The sequence below is a fragment of the Gopherus evgoodei genome, chromosome 2, assembly GCF_007399415.2.
Source record: "Gopherus evgoodei ecotype Sinaloan lineage chromosome 2, rGopEvg1_v1.p, whole genome shotgun sequence".
Taxonomy (NCBI): Eukaryota; Metazoa; Chordata; order Testudines; family Testudinidae; genus Gopherus; species Gopherus evgoodei.
This window is the reverse complement of record NC_044323.1, coordinates 120,570,001-120,596,882: the sequence shown is the minus strand read 5'-3', so window position 1 is coordinate 120,596,882 and position 26,882 is coordinate 120,570,001. Positions and strand designations below refer to the sequence as shown.

Sequence of the window (26,882 nt, the reverse complement as noted above, 5' to 3'; positions counted from 1 at the left end):
TTAGACGGTAATGCCTGAAGGAACCATCGTGATCGTCTAGTCTGACCTCCTGCACATTGTAGGCCATAGAACCTCACCCACCCACTCTTCTAATAGACACCTAACCTCTGGCTGAGTTACTGAAGTCCTGAAATCATGATTTAAAGAATACAGAGAATCCCCCATTTCCACTAGTTTAAACCTGCAAGTGACCCAGGCCCCATACTGCAGAGGATGGCAAAAAACAAAAACTCAGGGTCTCTGCCAATCTGACCCAGGAAAAATATTCCTTCCAAACCCAAGATATGGTGATCAGTTAGATCCTAGACCCATCAGCCAGACACCTGAGAAATAATTCTCTGCAGTAACTCAGAGGGCTCCCCATCTAGTGTCCCATCATCAGCACTTGGAGATAACTTGCTGCTTCCAGTCACAGACTGGCTACATGCCATTGTAATTTAACAGGAATTATTTATATAATATCTATATAAGCAGAACCAAAAAAAAATATCCCAGATAAGCCAGAAAAATAATGTGGTTGGGTGTAATTAATGATGTCATTACTGATGAGCATAATTATTATTTATTATATATTTAAATAGTGAGAAATAATATAGGGTTAAAGCATAACAGTAGGAGATGTGCTACTGAAAAATCTCTGAAATAAGTGTTTTGAATACAGTAACGTCTGGAAAACTATAAACAGCAATTACGATTTTGTGAAAATATGCATGCCAGCTCTGAAAGTTTTGATCCATGTGCAGTACTTGAACCTGATTCAGGAAAACACTTAAACATGTCCTTCTGTCCATCCCTATTGATTAAGAAGGGAAGTTAAAGATATCAATGAGACTCTATTGCCAGCAGGTCTAAGGACTGCAAGAATGTTTTTTAAACAGGTATCCTAACATTGGTATATGTCAATAACCAGAGGGAGATGGTAAAATTGTCAATGATGCACACAAACAAGAAGCATTCAATAAATACTTCAGTTCTGTATTTGAAAATAAGCTGGATAATTATAGTATAGTGATGGTAAAAATATTTTTATTCCAGTAGTAACTAAGGAGCATGTTAAGTGCCCCTACAAAAGTTATTTTTTTTACTTCAGCGGGTTGGGATAATTTGCACCAAAAAGTTGACTAATCATTGATCTTAATTTAAGACTGTAGCAGGGTGCTGGTGCAAAAGCACCTAATTACCCCTGCTCAGCCAGCTCCAATCAAGGGAAATAGACTGGGGCTGGTGAAACAGACCTGATGCCTGGCCTAGGGATTGGCTCCACCTGCGGGCCTGACAAGCCAGCAGTTATAAGGGCTAGGAGCTAGAAGAAAAGCAGCTTGGGAAAGGTCAGGCTCCTAGCTGTGGGCTGACTGCAGGAAAGGAGGGAATTAACCCTGTAAGCCTTGTATATAGTGCAACACTGGTAGTGGGAGAACTGTGTATGTGTAAATAAAGCCATGGATGCTGCATAACAGAAAGCCTCTCTGCACTTTATTGGGACAGCCAGTTGGCTCTGGAAGAGAGGTGTGACAGAACCTGTCACAAAGATGTTTTGAAATATTGGGTAAGTCCCAGGGGATTGAAGGAAGATCATGTTGTGCCAATATTTAAAAAGTATAAATGGAATGATTACTATGGACCTGTTAGCCTGTCAATAACTGGGAGGTTATGGGAGAATGGAATAGCTGATTCAAATCTCCATCAGTAACAGGATGGGAATATAAAATCATTGACAATAAAATTTGCACATGGCATAAAGATAGGTGGAATGGTAAATAATTATGAGTAAGTCATTTTTATAGAGTGGTCTGGATTGTTTACTAAGGAGGCCTAGTCAAACAGTCTGCATTTTGTTATGATCAAATGCCAGGTCATACAACTAGGAACAAAGAATAGAAGTCATAGTTACAGGGTGAGAAGGGGGAAGTAGTAACTGAATAAAATATTTGGGTCATGGCTGCAGCTGGCTCAGGTTGGCTGACTCAGGCTTGCGGGGCTAAAAATTGCAGTGTAGATGTTTGGGCTCCAGCATGAGTCCAACCTAGGGTGACCAGATGTCCTGATTTTGGGGTATTTCTTATGTAGGTTCCTATTTACCCCCCCACCCCACACACACACACCTGACCCAATTTTTCACACTTGCTGTCTGGTCATCCTAGTCCAACCATTTGCACCAGTGGCTTTCAACCTGTGGTCTGTGGACCCCTGGAAGTCTGAAGACTATGCCTAAGATTTCCAAAGGGGTCTGAACCTCCATTCAACATTTTTTAAGGGTTCTGCGATGGGAAAAAAAAGTTTGAAAACCATTGATCTATACTAGGAGGCCTTGTGGCACCTTAGAGACTGACAAATTTATTTGGGCATAAGTTTTTGTGGGCTAGAACTCACTTCATCAGATGTATGGAGTGGAAAATACACAAAAGGTATAAATACACAGCACATGAAAGGATGAGAGTTGCCTTACAAGTGGGAGGTCAGTCTAATGAGACAATTCAATTAACAGTACAATACCAGGGAGGAAAAATCACCTTTGTAGTGACAATGAGAGTGACCCATTTCAAACAGTTGACAGGAAGGTGTGAGTAAGGGGGGAGGAGGGAAATTAGTATGGGGGAAATTAGGTTTTGTAATGACCCAACTGATGACATATCAAACCACCAAAGACTGCTACTAATGCATCTAAATATTACATTTATTTTGTTGTTTGTCTTGTAATTCTGCAGAGTATCATTTGTTGATCTAAGTAGTCATAGGTGGTACATATATTGAAGAAGGTCTAGGTCTTGCAAAGGGGCCTTAAACCCAAGTGTTGCCCTATTGATGTTTATGGGTCTCTGCATTTATATGGGTCTGCACTAGTGTATACTATTGCAAGCTCAGGGCCTAATGCATGCATTAGACATCCATTATTCAAACATTCCCATCACTTAGACGAAGAAAAATATTGTTAATAATTTATGAGTCTGGAATATATGGAAGACAATCCTCTTGATAAATCTTTAGATTTACTACCTTGACATAAAAAAAAAAATGAGTTGATTGGGGCCAAAGAACATACATGTTAAATCATTATAAGTAATTTGTCATCTACAAATGTCATCTTGTACAATGACACAAAAATCAATGTTACTCACATAAATCATAGGCATTAAACATTGATAAGCTTATTTATAAATTCCATCTGTTTATGAAATAAAGGTACTAATACATTTTTCAGACTTTGTTAAACCAAAAAGTAGGATTCTGTCTCGTGTTCAGATAAAATAGCCAAAGTTTGAGTTAGTAGATTCCTCCCCCACCCCCAGCTAGCTTACTATAGTTTTCTGTTACTGCTTTGTTACAATATATGTAAAATTACATATTAATAACTCAGGATGTATGAGGTCCTCTTGAAAGAAAGAAAGACCTGCCTGAGACCAGGGTAGTCAGCATTTAATCCTGGAACAGTAATAGCATTTCTGTTATAGCATTTCCACTGTTGACTTTCCTGTTTCCTAACATTTGTGTGGATGGGGTTACTTGTAGGTAGGTGGCAAGGTTACACTTCTCTGATGGAGTTCTTTGCTTTATGTACCTATGTATAATTTTCTAGAACTAAACTCATGAGTTTAGAACTCTAATTTAACCAAATATTAGAGCTGATAAAATCAGCGAAAGTTTTCCATTTAATAACATTTGATTTCATTATTATTTTTGCATTATTCAGCGTGCCTTATTGCTGATAAAATACTGTATTTTGAATATACGCATAATAAAAACCATGCTACACTGATAAAAAATACTGGAGAAAACATACATTGAATAAATTTGGCAATTTCTTTGTATATTGCTTAAATTATAATGCAGCAATTCTTAACAATGGAGAATTCAAAATAAAAGCTTTAAAAATGTACAGCTGTTATTCCTAATACATAATTTATCTACAAGTTTATGTATATTCAGCTGAATCAGAGCTGATCCATTCCAGTGGATAATTTCACAGCATATAAGTGAGGATGGCTTTTCCTTTAATTAGCAGATGAGTAGTGTAAATGCTCTCATTTTATGGATTTGTCAAAATATTGCTGATATTACAAAGAATAGTAAAGACATAGGTGCAGTTTGACTTCTATATTTGTGGGGCAGCTTCAGTCAAGCCAAAAGGGACGTGCGTTCCCGAGGCTTGCAGTCTGGAGGGACAATGACCTCCCTACTCCCCCCCTCCCCCAATAAACTAATGAGTAAAGATATGCAAACTATTTATTTTTTGTAGAATTTGGAAAACTGGATTAACTCAGAGCTTATGACAATACTTGGGGGGGGGGGGAAAAAACTACCACAAGAGATCACTGTTATCTGTGAATAATATGAGCTCATATAATAACTTAGAATTTTGTTCTCCCTCACTCATGTAAGAAAAACAAGAGGACAGTTAATTTAATTAAGAGGCAGCAAATGTAAAACTTACAAAAGGATGGTGGGGGAGAGCTAATGAGGGGCTGCCGATGGGTGCTGAGCATCCACCATTTTTCCCTGTAGATACTCCAGCCCTGAAGCACCCAAGGAGTAGGCACCTATGGTTCTATACCTTACCTATCAGTGCTCATCCTCAAAGGAAACCTGCACAGCACTTTCAAAAGACAAGCCTGGGAGCTTAAATTCACAATTTTAGTCGACACTAACAATCCTGGACTGGGTAGAAACACTGGATTTATGGCTTATTACAACATTCTCTAACCCACCTAACAATGCCACCCCCCAAGCTTTGTTCTCTCCCCCTCACTTCCTTTCTCTTCTTTGACTAGTGGAGTGTTAGAGGCCACTACACCTTGAATGGTCCCTTGAAATATGTGTTAACTACTTATGCTAAACAATCTGTTCCACCTTGTATTTAGCTATGACACTCTGAGTATGTTTCCCAGACATGAAGCATAGCTCTGTATAAGCTCATAAGCTTGTCTCTCACCAAAAGAAGTGAGTCCAATAAAAGTTATTACTCATCCACCTTGTATCTCTAATATCCTGGGACCAACATGGCTACAACACTGCAGACATTGGAACTAACAAGATATATACCTAACATAACCTCAAACAGCTTGGGCTTGATTGTGCCTCAGTGTTCCACTGTGCCTCTGAGGGCAACCCAAAGCTACAATATTCCCACAGAGAGAGAGAGAATACTTTGCAGAACTCTCTGATCTGCAGCAGGAGCATATGTGCCCCTATTCCCTTTTAAGGTGTGCAGCATACTCATCCCCAAACACATTTTCAGGGCCAACCCTAGGTGTTTCACTGTTTTGGTGACCCAGAGCAGAGAATATTTTTGATGCCCACCCTGCACTCCCCAGCCAGCCAAGAAAAAACAAAAAAGAGACCCAAAGCCAGTGACTGAGTGGTGTGGCACCCCTAGAAGACAGTCCCCAAGGCAACTGCCCTGCTCACCCACCCCTAAGGCTGGCCCTGCACATCTCCCCAGTCCTTTTAGAGCATCTTTCATGCCTGGAGGAGTAGTTAGGACACAATAACTGTGCTTCCCTTCCATGAATGCAGGGTCTGCAGTTCTATATATCCTTACAAAGGGAGGTAAGGCTCATGGCTCCTTCCCCTATTCCATGTAGTTGTGTAAAGGCCAGGTAGAACTGATGATGCCTTTGTTGGTATGGCTGTGCCCTTCCCACATCCTTTATCTGGCTTGGCTATTCAGGGCCCAATTCTAACACCATTGCTCAAGTTGATTAGTCTGCAAATAGTCCCATTGGCGTCAATTGGACTATTCACACAGTAAAGTATTACTGGACTTGGATAAGGATACTTTTGATTTTAAGCTTTTCCAGGCAGCAATCACATCTTACCTGTGGTCTGAGACATCTGGCACACTTTTTGGTACAGGATAAATAACCCACAACTCTGCCAGAGCCTCTAGATCTTGAACTACCAAACTCATTCTATTTGTGACTTAAGTCAGGTTTTGCACCTAGATCTATAGCGATGTAGGGCAAATGATTTAACTACTGTACCTCCTAGCCCTGGGCATATGTTAATTGTTAACTTCATTCTGCATCTCCGTCTCAGCTATCTTTATTTTAAGACCCACGTTGGTGTGAAATGTAGTAAGTATGATGACTGAATTTCATCCACATAGGAACTATATATATATTTGGGGTCAGCAACCTTTCAGAAGCAGTGTGCCGAGTCTTCATTTATTCACTCTAATTTAAGGTTTCGCATGCTGGTAATACATTTTAATGTTTTTAGAAGGCCTCTTTCTATAAGTCTATAATATATAACTAAACTATTATTGTATGTAAAGTAAATAAGGTTTTTAAAATATTTAAGAAGCTTCATTTAAAATTAAATTAAAATGCAGAGCTCCCCGGACCAGTGGCCAGGACCCAGGCAGTGTGAGTGCCACTGAAACCAGCTCGTGTGCAGCCTTCGGCACACATGCCATAGGTTGCCTACCCCTGGTATATATGATCTCGCTGAAAAACTCTTTAGAAATTTTAGTCCAGGTCTTTAGGGCAGCATGGCAACAAATCTTGAATGAGACTGTGCTTAGCCCCTGGAGAGAAGGAAAGACACTGCTGGATGTGCAGTTGTTGCAGTCTCCTTTCTGATCACATACTGGAATGGTGGCCAATAGTCTCTTTAAAGAGCATTCTGTACCTGAAAATGAAAATAGCTGGAGTGAAACATGGCAGGATTTACAAGTGTTAAGAGGCTATGAAGACTGGAATAATTTAGCATGGACAGAAGAGAAAAGAGTGTCTTAATTTATAAACTCTAACTAATGAAGGTCATAAGGCCTCTGTTCAGATGCTGCTTCTTGCTCTATTCCATAAAACAAGAGCAAAGGGATGCAGAACTGAAAGGTATTAAATTTAAAACTAATAAAAAGAGATACTTGTTTATGAAGCATATAGTCAACCTGTGAAATTGATTGCCTAAAAGTTCATGAAATAAATTATTTAATAGCATATTTTAAAATACCAGATACTTGTATAAGGTTTGATAACACTTACTGTAATCCTAGATAAAAACAATGATACAATGGATAGGAAACCTCAGTTTTCCACATATTTTCTTATGACCAAATCATAGAATATCAGAGTTGGAAGGGATCTTAGGAGTTCATCTAGTCCTGCTCAAAGCAGGACCAATCCCCAGAAAGATTTTTGCCCCACATCCCTAAATGGCCCCCTCAAGCAGTAAGCTCATAACTCTAGGTTTAACAAGCCAATGCTCAAACCACTGAGCTATCCCTCCCCAACTGCAGGAGGTGGGAAATGAATTCCTCACAAACAGAGTTCCACAAATATCCTGGTGTATTGTGGGGATATTCATTTTTCTTTGAAGCATCTGGCATAGGCCACTGCCAGAATCAGATTACTGGGTTTGATGGACCAACAGTTTATTTGTGTGTCTCTTACATTCAAAGACACACAGACTGATTCTCCTCTTTTTACACTGGTTTTACATTGGTGGGAGTCCCCAGACTTCAAAGGACTAAGTGCTGATTTGCACTGATATGAGAAGATAATTAGGTTCCCACGGTGTTTAATGGCAATCACAAGAGTTAGATTACTTCTCTATACATGCTATGCAAGGCAAGGTGAGCGGACCAGGGGAAGGTCCTTACTCCCTCCCCCACATCCACTATGTGCTGTCATGAGGATTAGATAGTCTCTAATCCAAATAAATACAGTAAGAAAACTTCTATGGAGGTATCTCTGGCAGCCAGAGTGCCTAGTGCAGGTCCTTTGTCAGTTAGGGTCCAATTCTACAATGACTCACATTAAAGTAATATCTTACTGTAGAAGTAGTTTCACTGATCTCAGCAGAAGTGAGGGGAGCAGGGATAACTCAGTGGTTTGAGCATTGGCCTGCTAAATCCAGGGTTATGAGCTCAATTCTTGAGGGGGCTAATTAGGGATTGGTCCTGCTTTGAGCAGGGGGTTGGACTAGATAACATCCTGAGGTCCCTTCCAACCCTGATATTCTATAGTCATATATTAAGTCATTGCTCAAGATGAGTAAGGGTAGCAGAATTGTACTCTGAACACATGGTCCTCAAGCCCCTAAAACTATCCTTAGGAGCTCTAGTCTGGGAATGAAGAGACCTGGTTTTAAAATTCCCAGCTCTGCCAGCACTTTGCTAGATGACCTTAACTTCTTTGTCTCCATTTCCAAATGTGTAAAATGGGTACAATGATACTGACCTTTGTAAAGCACTTTGAGATCTATGGATGAAAAGTTCTATATGGAGCTCATTATTGATTTATTTGAATACCAGCTGTGTTTGATCTTTGAGCAATGTCCATATTAGATGTTTTAACTATGAACTGGAATGAATTGTAGTTTGAATTAAAATGAATTCTAAAGTATTTATAAAACTTAAGATATTTATTTGCTTTATTTAGGGTCAAGTTGTATTCAGAAATGGAGAGAGAATGGGAACCATCAAATTTACACAGTTTCAAGGTAGGCTATGGATGTTTATTGCCTTTAATTTACATTATGATCATGTCTGGAACTGCAAACTTGCGTGACTCTGAGTTCTATTTGCCTCAGAGTAGCCTGAAGACATACAGCCATTTGGAAATAAACTAAATAAAGGAATATGAAGTAAAAAGTGCCCAGAAGTAATGGATTTTCTTTCTCTTTGAGAAAAATTGTATTGTTATTCTCTGCTTGCGCTAAGCATCACTGAGCATCTAATATTCATCATCAACCAGAGATTTAAAACAAGCAAAGAGCTATTGAAAAGTTGTGCTAAAGAGCAGAAATAGTGAGTGTTAAATGCAGTCCTTTCTGAACAATAAGGCAGGTTTAGAACTTAGAAAGATGGAACAGTTGTTCTCACCAGTTTTTTTTAGTGCAGTTTGTTGCAGCTGTGTTGGTCCTAGGATATTAGAGAGACAAGCTGGATGAGATAATTTTTATTAGACCAACTTCCACCATTTGTCTCTCTCACCAACAGCAATTGGTCCAGTAAAAGATATTATCTCACCCACTTTGTATCTCAGTTCTTTTAACTCCGTGTTGGCATTCTCTATAGGCTAACCAGTGGGATTTAGCTACAGCCCTGCACTGGGAAGCCAGTTCAGGAGACAGTCTCCCCCAGGGAGACAGAACACCTGTTGGAGATTCTCGGAGATAGATTCACAAAAGGACTTAGGCACCTACCTGCCACTTTAGGCACCTAAATCCTAGAATCAGGCCCCACTAGGATTCACAAAACCCCCACTTAGCTGCCCCCTAGCTCTGTAGGCACCTAAATTTGCTCAGTTTCAGCCTTTGAATTTTTGCATAAAAGCTTTTTGTCATAGATTTCAAGGCCAGAGAGGACCATGATGATCATCTAGTCTGAGTTCCTGTATAACACAGGCCATAGAACTTCCCCAAAATAATTCCTAAAGCATGTCTTTTTAAAAAAAATCCAAACTTGATTTAAAAATTGTTAGTGATGGAAAATCCAGCATGACCCTGGATTGTTTCAATTGTTCCAATGATTCCAAAAGTGCCCTAGACACCTACATTCCTGCCTTTGAGCTTGCAAACTGCAGCCCCACGCGAGGGCTCTGGACATCAAAGCCCAAGAGCAATGCACGAACCAAGGGAACAGAGGCATTCCTCCACCAAACTTACCTGCAGGCCCCAATCCAGTAAATGTGTTTACATCTCATCTACCAGAATAGGTCCCTATAGTTGAATTCACATAAAAACAGCCAGAGGAGGACAACCTCCCTCCAACTTCTAGCCCAATGGTTTGGATACTCATGTGGGATGTGGAAGCCCCCACTCCACCTGAGGGGGAAAAGGGGTTTGAAATGGGACCTGCAACTTCTTAGATGAGGACCCTAAGCACTGGGCTATGGGATAGTCTCGTATGTTGCTCTCTCACTCTCTCCTATTGAAGCTGTTCTAGTGTGGATAATAAATAAAACAAAGTCATTGGAGCAACGACACTGGATCCTGGCTCTCCCACATCCTATGTGAGTACTCTAATCACCAGGCTACAGTGTCATTCATGCTTGATTTCTTTTCTCTCTGGCCCAGTGATTCCTTCATTATTTATCCACAGTGAAACAGCTTCACCAGGAGGCTGAAAGAGCCACATATCAGAATATCCCTAACTCTATGGTTAGGATATTCACCTGAGAGGTAGTAGATTCTCAGCTTAAATTCCTTCTTTTCCTTAAGTGGCAGAGGGATTTGTTCAGGGTGTCTCCCACATCCTTGAACGCTGAGGGCATGGCTACACTTGCAGATGTAAAGTGCTTTGGGTTAAACCAGCCTTCAGAGAGAACACCAAGGAAAGCGCTCCAGTCTGTCCACACTGACAACTGCAAGCGCACTAGCATGGCCACATTCACGGTACTTGAAGCGGCATTTGGAGTGGTGCATTATGGGCAGCTATCCCACAAAGCACCTCTTCCCATTCTGGCGCTGTGGCTTGTGGGAAGGGGATGTGGGGTGCGGGGCATTCTCGATCTTGTCCCAATGCCCCGTGATGCATCACTTCGCATCCCAGCAATCCCTGTGTTTCCGTCCATATTTGGCACCATCTTTCAATGGTTTCTGTGAAGAACGTGCTTTGTCTTCCCTTTCGGTCTGCGAGAATTGAGCCCGAACTGTTGTGGAGCATGCTGATGAGTCTCGCCAGCACATCTCGTTTGGCAGTCGAGTTACTGCTCAAGATCCAAAGTGACAGTGAGGAGTCCAACGATGATATCAAGTCGCATAATGCATACGACACAAAATTGTTTGTTTCATTCATGGACATGCTCTCCACCGTGAAATGCCGCTTTGGGGCTAGGGAAACAAGCACTGAATGGTGGGATCACATCGTCCTGCAAGTCTGGGATGACGAGCAGTGGCTGCAGAAATTTCAGATGAGAAAAGCCACTTTCATGGGACTGTGTGCTAAGCTTGCCCCACCCTGCGGCGCAAGGCCTGAGATTGAGAGCTGCCCTGTTGGTGGAGAAGCGGGTGGCTATTGCAGTCTGGAAGCTGGCAACTCTAGACAGCTACCGATTGGTCGCTAACCTCCTTTCGCCCCTCACGGTACAGTGGTGTGGACGTGTTAGCCTGACTGAGACAAGAACCATGCTAGCTGTCCCAATAAACCTGTGCAGGCGCATTGCCCACATTCTGGCTGAGACTTTTGAAGAGATCACCCATGCCAATTACTGCAATGTGATAGACCACATCAATGTGCTATTCCGCATCTAGACATGCATGCAGCCCTTACCCTCCTTGCCCAAAGAGCCCATACTTAAAAACTTCCTTCCTGAAAAGAAAGCTGCTTACCAGGAACCTCCTCTGTTGCTTGTCCTTCCCCAAGCACCAGACGGCATGATTGGCTGCTTTCCTCCTGGCTCGAGAAGAGCTCCTGACTGTATGCATCTAGGGATTCTGGGGTGTCTCCCCCATCCTCAGCACCATCACTCGTGCTTTCCTCCTCCTCCCCACCCTTGCTGTGCTGGGCCCACCTGCACTGCAACAACCACCATGGGATCGCCCCCAGGTATCGCATCCAGCTTTTTGTAGAATTTGCAGGTCGTGGGGGCAGCACCGGAGTGACTGTTTGCCTTGCAGGCTTTGTGGTAGGCATTCCGCACCTCCTTCACTTTAACCCAACACTGCACCACATCCCAGTCATGGACCCTGTCCATCATGGCCCTTGATATGTGCCTGAAGGTATTGTAATTTCTACAGCTAGAGCGCAGCTGGGACTGCACAGCATCCTCCTCCCAAACACTGATGAAGTCCAGCACCTCACCATTGCTCCATACTGGGGATTGCCTGGTGCATGCAGGCATGGCCACCTGGAAAGATGTGCTGAGAGCACTCCACACCTGGCTGAGCAAACAGGAAGGGGATTTTCAAAGTTCCCAGGGAATTTAAAGGGCGGGTCTGACACCTGGTCAACCGAGGACAAGGCAGCAGAGTTCAAAAGCGATGACCAGAGTGGCTAGAACAGGCAGTATGAGACACTTCCGGAGGCCAATCAGAGCCAATCAGCATGCATTAGGCATCCACACTGGTGCCACAGCGCTCCAGCAAGAGCACAACAAATGTTATTCCTCTCAGGGAGGTGGAGTACCAGGAGCGCTCCAGCTGTGGAGTCAGAGCGCTCTACGTGCCTTGCCAGGGTGGACAGGGAATGAGGTAGAGCGCTCTTGGTGGCTTTATTGCACTGTAACACACAAGTGTAGCCAAGGCCTGAGCTAAGAATTATGAGGGACCCAGTCATTCTCCTGCTCCTTATCCACCCCCCAGCTGCTTCTTGCTAAAACAGCATAGGTGCTTATGTAACCCACATGCCTTCCGGGTGTGGTGGTCTGTCCCATCAAGTGGCACAGAGACCACTTAGAGAAAGCGATAAAATGAGTCTGCTCTACAGCCTTAGCTAACAGCAAATTGGCTTTTAGCACATGTGGTAGAGGCTCGTGCTTTAACCTCCCAAGGTCCCTGGTTTGATCCCGCCTGCCACCGACCAGGGTCTGTCAGTGTTACACTTAAGGGATTTGTAGCTGAGAATCCAAGCAAGAGTTGGATGCCTCCATACAGCCCAGACTTAGATGCTGGTCTCTGAGAGGAGTGGGACTTAGTACACATCTGTCAGCTTGGTATCTCCCATTGACTTTCTTAGATGAAGCATTGTTTAGTAGCCTGGCTTTTGTGACTGCTGTTCTCCCCATTCATTGAACAGGGAGCCTAGGCACTGAACTCAGGTGATTTTCTAGGCACCCAAAAGTTATGCATGACAATGCTGGTCATCATCATACCCAAGTTCCTTTGTGAATCTAGCCCTCTCTGTGCAAACATACATGCTGCTATATGTGAGGCAATGAGTCATTGCTGTGCTAGGCTCCAGCCAATCCACAAGCCAGGATTGGTCTGATGACTCTCCAGGCAGGTATATACATCTCGCAGGTAAAACAGCAGCGCAGTCTGCCTAATGTCACTTCATGACTTGGACCCCTCCCCTGCCTGATAGGGCTGACCCACTCCACAGGCCTTAGCCTGCTCCTGCCTTGCTCCCACTCTAGCCTTGTTTCCAACCCTGCTGATCTTTGGTTCTGGCTCCTGGCTGGGCTGCCACCACACTGACCACTAGACCCAACTGCCACCACTCCAACCACCAGATCTGATCCTCCACATCTCAGTTTCTGAAGGATACCCCTTCATGGAGTGCAGCATATTCCCCCAATGTGACTGTCCAATTCTGCTGGCTCCTTTCAAGATGAGGGCCTCCTAGGGAGAAGCATCTCAGTAGCATATGGACTGCAAAACTAGCCCCACTCTCACTCCCTCCTGCCCACCCCAGGAGTGCAAAGCTGTGTAAGGGGACTAGCTATGATCTGGTACTATATCATCATATAGTACAACTAGCTTCAATACTATCTATGTATGAATAACACATCATACTTTTGATCTGTGGTATCTAGTGCAATGAATATTCTGATATACCCAGTTTATAGTGAGGCTGAGGCTCAGGTTGGCCATGGCTACATAAGATGATGGTTTTCTGAGGATAGTGGTGAGATGATAGCTGGCAAATCCCTTTCAAATAATGCTTAGGAAAGAAAGAGTGACATTCTCACCAAGTTTAGAAGACTATTCCAAATGTAATTCTGCTGGTCAATGTGGCAAAGGCTTGTCCTTCAAGCAGTAGGTCTATGCAATATAGGCATTAACTCTCAACTCTACCTTTGAATGGGTCTGTTACCCATAACAACCATTTGCACCTTTGCATGACAGCAACCATTTTTTCAGACTGGTCATGCCATCACACTTTGGACTGACACTGTTAGCTACATTTACCTCCCCACAAACATTTCCACCCTGTTAAAACCTGCCAACAAGGATCACCCCCTCCTCCCCCCAGGGACATGACAGCTTTTTACCTCAACATTAATGATAAAGAAATGCTGATTTTCTTCAGGCAACTCTTGATTTCTGGGTTGACAGCCAAGAGAAAAGAAATATAAAAGTAGTGCCAATGGGTTTTGATTAGAGTTGGTTAATCCTCAGAATCTTAGAGGGTTCTGTATGGATTATGCTTGGAGGCTGCTGAGCCCAAACTGCATGCAGGAAAGAAGGATATGTGAAGGATCCTCTCCATATGGGGACCTTAAGAGTATGGAGTCCAAGGAGAAGGAAAAGGGTATTTCTTCAGAACTGGTTTAGAGAAGCTGGTGACGTTCTGGCCATACTTTAAAAAAAAAATGTTTCATCTTAAGAATTCTTGGATTTTTAAAATTAAACTTAAGCAATTGCCTTCATTTTTCACCCTCAATGATATTTAATATGTAAAGGTTCTGCTGTATACTCAGATGTTCTGTATTCAAATTATTTTTAGCCAGTCAGGACCCAGGAGTCAAAGGTGACCATTTTACAATTCTTGGCAAGCACTGGATTTCTGTCTCAGAGATCATTCAAATCTACATCCTTGGGTGGTCATTAACCAATTTTTTGTAGCACATCTCATTTCACTGTAACATAGGCCCATGTAGACATGCAGTTTGTTTACTGCTTTAGGGAAAAATGTCTAGATTAAATCAAATGCAAATGCTATTTATTTAGCACATTTATATTCACTTCTCAATTGCTTGTGTTCCTTCCTTAGTAACTTTGCAAATGGAGTGCAGGAGGCAGTGTATACAATTTAAATAAGGAAAAAATGTGTTATTTTAACTGAGAAGAGGCTGGCTAGCTTGCTATAAATGACCCCCAAACCATCAGCAAACAGATTTGTTTTTCTTTTTTTATTATACACTCAATATTACAATATAATATCAATACAAATCCACAGGATTAGGTATCTTCTACTAAAGATATGAAAAAGTTGGTCAAGAAGCTCTCTGAAACATTGATATTAATTTTTAAACAGATATTGGAATACCAGGGAAGTTCCAGAGGACTGAAAGAAGGTTAATTTTAGTGCCAGTGTTTAAAAAGGGTAAATGTGTTATCCTGGGTAATTATACACCTGTTAACTTGACACAGATCCTGGGCAAAATAAAATTAATCCACTGAGACTCAATCATTAAAGAATTAAATTTTGTGAATATAATTAATGTCAATCACTATAACTGTGTGGAAAACTGATCTAACTGAATATTTTTTTAAAGTGGGATTACAAATTTGTTTGATAAATTACATTTTGATGTTATATACTTGGACTTCTGTAGGGCATTGGACTCAGTACCACTGAACATTCATAATAAAAATGAGCACCATACAAAATCAATATAGCACATATTAATGGATTAGTAGCTAGCTAACATAGATCACAAAACATAGTTGTAAGAGTGGAATCATCAGTTAATTGGTACGCTTCTTATGAGATGCCACAGGGATTGTTTCTTGGCCTCTGCTTTTTATTAGTGACCTGGGAGAAAATTATACAGTGTTTGCAAGTGAAGTTTGTAGAAGACACAAAGACTTGTGTGTGATCTGGGTCACTTGATAAATGGGACTGTTGGGGGCACACTTACTGTTATAGCACCCACTTGCATCTGTGCATGATATTGCCATTATCCTCAGCTCCCATGCCAATTATGGGCTATCTACCAAGTCACATACATGCTTAAACCCCTTCAGGGGTATCCCGAAGGTCCAACTGAAAGTTCACAAAACATCTTAACACAAGAGATCCTTCAGTTTCCCATCTTGGGCTATTCCTCAGCCCATCCTTTGGGGTCAATCCTTAGCGCCACCCTAGGCTCAATATTTCTTATGTTGGGCTTGCAGGCCCCTTCTTTAGGAACAAGAAGGGGAACCCACACCCTGTATTAAGCAGCTAGATGTGCAGTTTCAGACATGCTGCTGTTTCCCTAGGCTGCTCCCTACTTCTGTGCGCCCTTATGCTGCTTTTCCACAGCCTGTGCTTAGTACAACCTCCATTTGGTTCTCAGTCCTCTGGCTTCTCTTTTCTCTAGTGGACTAATTCATCTTCCACCCCTCTTGGGCTCCACTGAAATACTTTTAATAACCCTATCTCAGAGCCTTCTCCCAGGAGCCTAACCTGCCACTGCAGAGTTCTTCCTCTGTTGCTTCTGGTCTTAGCAGGTTTTCCCTCACTACCTCCTTAGTGATCTCTCTGCTTCTTGTAAGCTCTAGTTCAGGGTTCCCCCCAGAGAAGCCTATGCTGCTCCTTGTCTGTCCTCCTACTCTATCTTTGGGCTTCCACCAGCTCCCTATATTTCTCTCCACAGGAGAGTCCTGTCTTCTCTAGACTCTTCCTAGGGAGATGGAACTCTCCTACTCCAATCTTCTCCTCTCAGGAGAGTTTCCTCAGCTCCTCATAAGGTCTAAGTGCCTAATGGGTCCTTAGCTAGCTCCACCCCTACTCCTTCAGGAGGTAATTAGTTAATCACCCTAAGGGGCAGAGCATGACTGGATATTTTCTGCTTTTAGCAGGTGATGGGAGTCACTGCATCACAGACACACATTCAAACAACATATGTTTTAGAATAGAAAATACAAGGTAATACATCTAGGAACCAAGAATATAGGCCATGCTTCCAGGATGCAGTAACTTTGAAAGGGCCTTATAGGCCCTGGTGGATAAATAAACCGAACATAAGTTCCTAGTGTAACGTGGTGGCTAAGAGGGCCAAATGTGATCCCTGTTGTATATTAAGGAAAATAAGAAAGAATAGAGAGGCTGTACTGTCTTTATAAATGGCTCAACCAGAAGTTGTGGACTTGATGCAAGAATTACTGTGTGAACTTGTATGGCCTGTGTTATCAGGCTAGATGATTCTAATGGTTCCTTCTGGCCTTAAAATCTATGAAAGCATACAAGTTACACTTACTATTATAACTTATAAAATATTTATACAGCACTTGTCACAGTGGTATCTAGGTATCTTCTATATCAGATTAAAAGTACACATCACCACAAGAATGGGGAGCATATATCACACAACCCTTTCTCAGCAACCAGCTCTTCATTCTGAGGAGACATAAAATCATGAATAGCACCCAGAGGATATAAAACAGCAGCAGAAACAAGTGTGTGCTGTTGTCACAAAGCCTCAACAAAGAGATACATACATCTTACACTTCACCCTAGTCTTTGGGGCTCAAATGGATTTCCTATGGGATCAAATTCCAGAGGTGAGGGTCCTTGACCAACATTGCTCTTCCCTCAACTCCCTTGTGCTTAAACCTAAGGGCAATCTATCCAGATAGTTCTGTGATGGAGTATATAAAGCCCACACTGGACAAAGGGAGGAAGTGATTATTGTTCTGCACTAGAGTCAGTGACTGAAATTCTTTGCTCCCCATTAATACTTGCCAGAATATGCCCTCCACCTATAGTAAGGAGGAAGATCGCAGAATATGAAGGGAAGGAGGTAGATAATGAGAAGAAGGACTGTCCATATAAGAGAGAGAGATTCCAATGTCAGAGAGAACTGGCTTTCCAGGTCTAAGAAGCGAAGCCAACTGGGGAGAGGAGACATTTTTCTGGAAAAAGGAAGGCTTATTTTACAAACTGCCTTAAAATTTGGTAATTGGGAAAAAGTCTCCAAATCTCCTTAAGATCAATTTAATGTTTTTTTAATAAAATCAGCCTACAAACTGTTTGACCACTGGGTGCAAAGCTAATCACAACACCCTGAGGAAAGAAAAGGCCTAACTACGAGCTCGGTGATTTCAGATACTAATCACAGCCCATCTCTGACTTGGAACAATGAACTATAGTTAAACTTTAAAATTTAGAATTTAATCAAAGTAGTATTATTTTTCCCAAACTCATTCTGGAGTCATCTCCATCTTCAGTTGCTGCTGAAGCTTGTTTGGTCTCTGTCATTGCCCTCCAACCTTAGCTACTGCAGTGAAAAAAGGAGGTGTAGACAGCCATAGCTGGGACCCAAATGTAGTGCTTTACAGATCACGGAAAACATCTTGAATTCTCACCCAGAAATTATTTGTTATATAATGAACAATACAAAGTACCTGTTGTGACATTCTATATCTTGGGGTTGCGTAGTGTAACCCCATATTCCTCATTTTCATTTAATCATGATTTTGCATATAAAGCATGCCTTGTAAGGTATCAGGGGAAAGGTTATGATCTGCTGAAAGTCATTTCTCTGTACATATATGTGTATCATTAATACATATGAAGTTATGAGAATTGTGTTGTATGGTTGTCACTAAAACATGCTGTAAGTTGGGGAATCAGCCAAATATTAGCTTCCCAGAGGCAACATCAAGGAAAGTAACCAACACCCAGGCAGAGTGTCAAACAATCCCTCAGCCATTGTCCAGCAAGGGAGCTACAGTGCAATGACTCACCTGCATGAAGCCACACCAGGGGACTTGCTCAACCTTGCTTGGAGAGACTCAGCAATGCCCCAGACATGCCTGGACTTGTGCTTCCCAAGCACATGGACTAAGGGTATAAAACAGACAGAGAGGACACATACTGGGCCCTTCTCCTGCCCCCACCTTCACTGCAAGCAACTAAAACACTGAGATGACAAGACTCCAACTCCTGTATATTAAGGACTGCACTGTCCAGTGGGGTGAGAAAAACTGCTTAATTTTGAAGTTGCCCAGTCTAATAGGGTTGAGAGTTTAGACTGCATGCTTGTATTTTATTTTGATAACCACTCTGACTTTTTGCCTATCACTTAAAATCTACCTTTTATAGTCAATACATTTGTTTAATTGTTTATCTTTACAAGTGAGTTTGTATGAAATGTGGGGCAAATCTGCTCAGGTTGGAAAAAGCTGGTGTATGTATGTCCACTTTCCATTGTTGAAGTGGTGAACAATTAATAAATTTGCACTGCCCATCTTGACCAGTGCAAGACAGTATATTCCTGTTGTACAATGCTGGGAACTGGAGGGATTTGGCTGATGCCTTTCTCTGCATGATTCATGAGTGGCTCTGGGAGCATTCATGCAGTCTAGCTGGGTGTGGGGCTCTACATTCAGTTGTGCTAAGTGATCACAGCTCCTGGAGGGGTTGCTGCTGGTCACTAGCAAGGCACTATGAGAGACAGCCCAGGTTGGGGAGAGTTCAGGGGGCATAGTCCCAGGCAGCACCCCGGGGTGGGGGGGGGATCCCGTCACACCTGTGTAATATGCTCTTGTTGGCCTACTTTCCAATAGGGTAGGTCAACAAGAGCATATTATGCAGGTGCTTCATATTGTCCATTATATACCAAACAACCTACTGGAAAACATGTTGCACTAGCTTGAATTTCCAAGTGGTATTTGAAGTTAGTCCAAGTTAATACAATATTGCAATAGTCCAGCCTCAGGGTATCTAAGGAGGGATTACCTTGATCAGGTCTGAAGCTGAGGTGAATTTTGAAGTCTTTTGGCCAGTCAGAGATGAAAAAGGTATTCCTGGCAACTTCTGCTACATGGACATCAAGGAGCAGTCAAGCTTGCAATAACACATAGAAGTTGCAGATCACTTTGATGACACAGCAGACTGTGGGAGCAGATATCTGCTAGTCTTCTGTCCACCAGCATCATTACTATCTTATCTAGATGAAGCCTCAGCCATTTTACTTTCATGCAGCTTCCTATTTCTGCCAGGTGCCAGACAAGCAAGAAAACTGCTGTGCTAAGGTAGGTTGAAAAGGAGATGTAAAGCTGAATATTATCAGAATATTGTTGAAATTGTAGACCACATCTCCTACAGGCAAGAGCAGAGCCTTGTGAGATTCCACAGCTGAGTGCCTTTGAGGAGAATGAGCCATTGGCCATATGTGATCTCTATGAGAACAAAGAATAGAGCCACTTAAATAACTCTATCTACGTCAGCTTGGTCCCATAGTCACGTAAATGGTACCTTAAGTTTGATGATATTGAAGGTTAATGTAAAGGTTAAGCAAGGATCAGAACAAGGCTTGTTGATAAGTTTCCAGCATCTTGGCCTCCCACGGAAAGGCATTCATGACTTTGATCACTAAGAGTATGGCTACACTGCAATAAAACACCTGGCTTATGCCATCAGAATTAGCATGTATATGTCTTCCCATGCTGTGTGAGATCAGATGCAAGCTCATGAGACTATAAAATTTCAGTGTAAATGTCTGGCTCTGGGACCCTGAGCCAAACTCAGCTGACATGGGCTAGTGGTGGGTGTTTTGTTGCACTGTAGACATACCCTAAAAGGCCCAAATAATCTCCCTGGGTTCAAACAGCCAAAAAGAGGAGGATCTATCTCACTGTTTATTGCATGAACATTTGAATCCTAGGACTGTGAAACTAGATTAGACTCAAGACAGTGCACCTGTTTCCTCCTGGACTGGTATTGCTGCTCTGGATCCCATAAAATTTCTACAAATCCAGTTGGTCATCTCCAGGATGGAGAATGAGAATTCCTCATAGCTGGAGACATTTACTACAGGTGTTTGGAGGAGACAGACTATTAATCAAGTGGCCCATTACATTCAACAATTCTGATACTTGAGACATTAAGATTCTATAACAAAGGAAACAAAAGATTCCACCTCAGCTGCAAGGCCCTAATTCCTTTCCCCTGTGGCTTTGTCTACACTGCAAACCATTTAGTGGCACAGCTGTGCCTCTGCAGCCATGACGCTAAAAGGCACACAAAGAGCTCTCCTGACAACAAAAAAATTTCCACCCCCAATTAGCAGCAGCAGCTTTGTTGGCAGGAGAGCGCTCCTCCCGACAAAGCAACTGTTCACGCCAGCATTTTTCATTGGTAAAACTTTTGTCGTTCGTGTGTGTGTGTGTTTTAACACCCCTGAATGACAAAAGTTTTGCCAATGAAGTTCCAGTATAGACAGGGCCTATGAGTACCAGGTGATGGGGCTGTACTTGTACCACATGCAGAAATCCACATGAGGATTAGACCACATGCAGGCAAGGTACACTGACAATTAAATCAGATGCTCTGATCTCATTGTCTTGACTCATTTGCATAGGATGTGATTATCCCCAAGACCAACTGGTTTTCTCTGAAGAAACTGCGCAGTGCCTGTTCCCTCAGCCCATCCCAGCTACTGGTATCTACAGGGGGATGAGAGTTATGGATTTTTGTCCTGCCCCCACCATTCCTGGGTTCTGAGGTTTTGGGGTGCTTTATCCCACCTCTACCATAACCAGAAAGAACTTCTGGTACTTCTCCGCTGACTTTCTGGCTGGTTATAGCCTGACTAATTCCTGCTCCCTGTCCCCTTTTGTTTCCATAAGGGAGCCTGGGCTGTTCTCAGAAGTTACCAGCAGACAGGAGAGCTTAGGATATCTGTTCAGGAACTATACAAAAAAAACATTTTTAGGAGAGCTTCATTTTAAATTAGCCCCATATTGGGCTGTAACTATGCCTGACCTTCATATTTGTACAAAGGCCACAAAAAATTATGCCAGAAACTTTTTTTCTGAGATAGCCAGTATTTAATGTATAATTAATTTTTCCTTCTCATGAACATATAGAGTGTATATCAAACAAATGGTGTCTCTTTACAGTACTCTTGCTGTGAAGTTTTTTCATAAGCCTCGTCTACCCTGAGGAAAGAAGGTATGTTTAGGAAATGTGTTAACCAACACATGGTAATTAATGTGTTTTAAAACAGCACAAGCATCTGCAGAAGACAAAACTAGGGAGGTTTAAAAATATGTTCACTTTTCATTGTCTATGTCTACATTAGGTGGTAAGTTGTATTTAAAAACATGTTTATTAACATTTGTTTAACTAACACATTTCCTAAACACAAACCTCATTTTCTCAGTGCAGGCAGGTTCATGTTGCTTTGTTCTTGCCCTTAGGCTCCACTTTGATCAGTGACAGGCAAAGCTACTAGAGTCACTAAGCTATTAGCACTTCTAAAATCAGGAATGCAAAATATTTTTGATCTTCTGAGCTGCCACTTAGCCAAGTCAATCTCTCCTGTAACTTTACCAGCAGAATTGAATCTATGGTGCACCTGCTGTTATCATTCAACAATTCTATTTCAGATTTCACAATCATATGAGACAGGCTCTAAGGTCTCTCAGAACAGGTCCATAGTTGTCTGAATATAGTGAAACCTGTAAGACATCACCCTTAGTGGGCATATTCTGGTCTTAAGACAACATCCTGCCTAGTTATATATTTGTAGCAGTCCTGTGAAGATGAATTATAGTAATTAATATTTGTGAAGCACTTGGATACCATAGTGATGAACACCATACAAAAGCCTATGAGGAAATTAAAAAATGGTCTTTAAAACATAGTTTGAATAGTGTGCAGTAAATGAGGCATTTAACAATGAGGATAAAATAAAATATTGAATAGCTATTCATTAATTGAGGATCATTCATACTGTGCACTGAATGAGGTAGGATTCCTGTGGGAAAAAAGATTATGTGCATACTTGTGCATATGCACAGGAGGGCTGAAATAAAGTTATAGAGGCCACCTTACTTCTGTCATTTCCCAGCTTTCAGTACTTGACATTGCAGCCTTGATAAAGTTCTTTTAATGAAGTTTTGTGTGTGTGTGTGTGTGTGTGTGTGACATATATGTAATTTATCAGAACTCCATTCCATTTAAATGTGTAATTAGTTTGTGATTGCCGGCACCTAGGCAAATAATTTTTAGTTTAGCAGTTAAGTCATCTGTATTTGTAAGACTAAGGTCCTATATAGAATTAGCCCGAGTGCAATACTTTGTGTTAGAAAAATATAATCTATACCTTTTAGAAATTCCAAGTAAGTTTTATTAGTGGCAGCATATGACCTCCAACATATATCCCCTAGATTGAAATCCCGTTTGATAACACAATTTTTCCTTTCTCCATATTATAGACAGATGTTTAAGGAGATGTTCATTCTAATTTCCAGTCTGGTTTGGTGGGTGTACAAAACCTCCAGTAACACCTCATCTTTCAGTTTATCATTGAGAACAGTGATTTTCAGCCTATGGTTCACAGACCTGTGGAGGTCCGCAGACTATGTCTAAAATTTCCAAAGGAGTCCGCACCTAAAAAAAGGTGAATGAAAAAAGGTTGAAAACTGCTGATTTAGAACACTGTCCATAAGTATTCCAGGTCCTGCTTTTCTGAAATGTCAATGCAGACCATTCTTTCCTTCCTAAACAGAGTGTATCCACTGATTTTAATATTCATATTATGTGAATCATTCTATCATGTTTCAATAATACCAATTTTGGCAAATTTCTTTTAATACGTGACCCTTTTTAATTCCAATGCTTTTGTTACCTGTAGACAGCCTTTGAAATTTGCTTGACATGGGGGTACACCTACAATTCCTTGAGGTAAACTGTTTACATGTGGTTTAGGAGTAAACAGATTATTTGCTTTGTCCACATCACAGTTAATAGCACAAAGAGAAACTGGATATATATACGCCCCCATCACTACCTCCCAGAATCTATCAACTTGGTGGCTTTGTTTGCAATCCACCAAGATTTTCTTTTAAGAAATGTACATAATTTAAACATAAGTTTACTATACACTTTCTGTATGCCATATCTGCTAAGGCTATAAACCCCAATAACAGAGAGGAATTACTCAGTGGTACTAAGCAATATACAGTAACTAGGAGGAATGGGATGAGAGAGGTGTGTAGGGAAAGAAAAGAAAGGGGTGTAGGGAGCAGGAGGGGAGCTACCTGTGTGCAAAGGTGGGGGAGACCTATTTACGTGCATATGAGAATTTTTGTAGAGGAAGAAAAGGTATGTGAAGGTAGGATTGTTTAGGTTGTGCAAAAATCCCTAATGTAGCAAGCCCAGGTATGAAAGAAATTGCTGATTTACAGTATATAAGGCAGACTCTAAATAATGAACATTCCTAGCTACCTTTTCAAGACTCATTTTTGTTCACCCTAAATTCTAAGGTTCTAAATTTTATAGAAACCAATTTCACCATTTTGTACTAAAACTATATACTTTACTAAAGATTTTTTAAACACGAAGGCAAAGAAACATGGAAAATGTTTAATAGGAATTCCACAAAAGTTACTCTCCAACAAGATTGATATGTATTGAGTTCCAAATAATTAACACAATTTATTTTCCCCAGTAATCAAATGATGTACAAGAAACATCTGAAGAGAACTTTGTCTGTGTGACTTGGAAACTTCCTGTTTCTGAACTTTCACTCAAAACTTTTCCTATTTCAGAATTAGTTATTTTAAGGGATGCCTTCTCTTACATGGTGCCTAATGCTGCCATATCTTCACAGAACAGCAAGATACAACTCACTCCCTATTTGTCTGGTTTCTTTTTGTTGTTAGGAGAGAGGCAGTGTAAAGGAAAGCACAAAGGCTGCAGAATCTCTCTACTCTGTCTCTCCCTAATCTGCTCCTTCCATGAACAGTGCCAGGGCAATTCCATGCCTTTTGAATTTAGGATGGGAGCATTTGGCCTATATGTAGTAATGTGGTATGGAAGAAACTGTCACTAGTAAAGTTATGAGGGTGAGTGAGAAATGCTCATGACAAGGATATTGTTTCTCCAGTTATATTGTCATGGAAAAATATATTTGTTTGATGTAGTTAAATATTAAGAAGATAATTTGTTGTAATGATACTAGGCGTAATTCTTAATTAAAAAGGAAACAAAATAGCTGAAACTCATTTAAAAAAAGAAAGGGAAAGAAGTTTTACAGAGAGATAAGAAACTTTCTAGTTCACTGGAGGGCTGTGGATTCATTTTTTGGAGATACAGCACTTTGACCCAGTAAATGTAGAGGACAGCTCAATAAAAAATGCTAGCATGTCAACTTCTTTGTGTAGTTGGGAACTGAGATGCTAAGGAGGGGTTAGGAAAGGAACACGCTTCTCAGCCCGAGAAGACAGATATACAGTAATTCTGCTTGAGCTAGCATGCAAAAAATAACAGTGTAGCCAGGAGTGGCATGGGCAGTGGTTGGGGCTAACATCCAAGTATGTAGTTAGGGGGTATGGATGGTTTGTACTCAGGCTGTGGGTTTGTACTCAGGTGGCCAGCCTGTGCTCCCAGCTGCAGTGTAGACATACTCTTAGAGAACCACTCTGAAGACCTAATGGAATGGAGTCTTACAAAGAGGTTATCTGATAAGATTTCTTTCCTTTATCATTCTATTCAGTTGTGGAATAATAGCTGACACTACAAGCATACAGGGACACACACAATGAGGGTGGTGTTTCAGTACCTCTGTGTTGTAGGAGGGAGGTCTATTACAGGCAAAAGGACTGATGGTAAAACTGAAGACAAATGTGGTTGTTGCGGGGTGGATATCCACTGCTGCCCTGGGGGCTTGAAACAGCCTAAGAGACGGCCATGGCTGGGGCAAGAAGCCTGGGCTGATTGGGGAAGTAGGCTCAGCTGTGGCCATGCCCCAATCAGGCTTAGCTGGCCTCTATAAGAGTCTGTGAGCCAAAAGCCCAGTCTGTCTCCTTCTTCCTATAGAAGGAGAAGTGCCTGGCTGCAAAGTGCCATGCAAAATCTTTAGATTAGGAGTAGGGATGGGGAAGGGCCAGAGGTGCTGGGAGCTCTGACCTAGAAAGCTCCAGGCTGTGGGCCTGACTGTAGACTGATTATGTGCAGGGTTGCAATGGGGCAGCCCATGGGGAGGCAGACACAGCAGGTCTGAACCTCTTTGCCTGTGATGAGTGGCTGATATTGCAGTCGGCCCCAGTGAGTGGGGACTAGATGGAGACTGGGCAGTAGCCAAGACTTAGGTGAAATGGGGATAGTGTTGGGGGTTCCCCTGGGAGGGGGAGACCCAGAACTGTGGGGGTTCTGCCAGGGGACAGCACCTGGTAAAAGATGCACTGAGGAGGGACACAGGGGCTAGAGTGAGGTAAGGTGGATCACTGGCCAGCAGAGGGTGCTCCTGGCTGGAAAATGAGTTAATTCCTGAGGATGACCAGCAGGAGGTGCTGCAGGGGTGAGTCTGCACCCTTACCATGGTAAATATGTATTGTTCTTCCATATGACTGCTTAAAAAAATCTAAATTGCTGGTTCACTAAAATGCTGTTTTGTACTGTAAGGATATATGCAGGTACTAATGCTGGAATTCTGGAAAACTTTTTATTTAGAGATTTTCAGTTTCTACTGTCACAGCAGAGATACTGTTACTGTAGGGGTGGATTACTTATAAAGTGTATGAGCCGACTCAATTGCTCTCCAGTTTTACCACTTCTGGTTTTTGCCACCATGTCAGAGTTTGCATTTGTTCTGTCATTCTAAAATGCAAATCTCACTTCATACCAGAGCTAACTACAGTCAGTATATTGGCACCTCATTCACTAAAATGACATTTTAGTTCCCATAAACAATCTATTTAAATACATCATCACGAAAGTCTTGTACAGAAGTTACAGAAGATTAATTCTGTAAACATGTTTAGTGGGAAATGAGCATATGTAATCACTAACCATGTTACAGGCAAGAAAAAGTTACATTACATTGTTTAAGATAATTGTAACAAGCTGGCAGTGTTATCTGAAACACCCGCACCCTGGTCACAAGTTAATCTTAAAGGGAGAACATTTTAAGTGGGTTTTGCTGACTAACAGATGATTCTTTACCCCACTTGGACTGGAGGAGGATTAACTCTCTAAGGCAAGGGTCCTAAGGAAATCTGAGGCAAAAGCTTGAACTCTGCTTTAACTGATTTGTTGACTACTGGTTTAATAAAGCCAAATTGTAGGAAAGAGAGGGGTTTGGACTTCACATAGTACATGGGCTGTGTTTTTAGGGCTGGTTAGGAAAGATGTTTGCTTACAACATTGTCAGTCTTAATACAAGGGAATTTTTTTAAGTGATACAAGTTAGTACCTCTATTTCCAGAGAACTGATTTGACCAAAGCACATTTACTGTTAAAAGTATTGCTAAAATGAAGAATGCACCAAATAAATATTGCTTTTATTTAGTGTATTACAGCTGTAAGAGAGAGGGTCAGACATAGGAATAGCAGG

At 41.7% G+C, this 26,882-nt stretch overlaps 1 protein-coding gene across 1 annotated transcript in view; it reads left to right on the top strand.

Annotated features, from left to right (window-relative positions):
- Positions 1 to 26,882, top strand: part of GABBR2 (gamma-aminobutyric acid type B receptor subunit 2) — a 930,408-nt gene that overhangs the window by 520,192 nt on the left and 383,334 nt on the right. Inside the window, exon 8 of the mRNA XM_030551629.1 lies at positions 8,382 to 8,442. Coding sequence (XP_030407489.1) covers positions 8,382 to 8,442 — 61 coding nt within the window. The remainder of the gene's footprint in view (positions 1 to 8,381; positions 8,443 to 26,882) is intronic.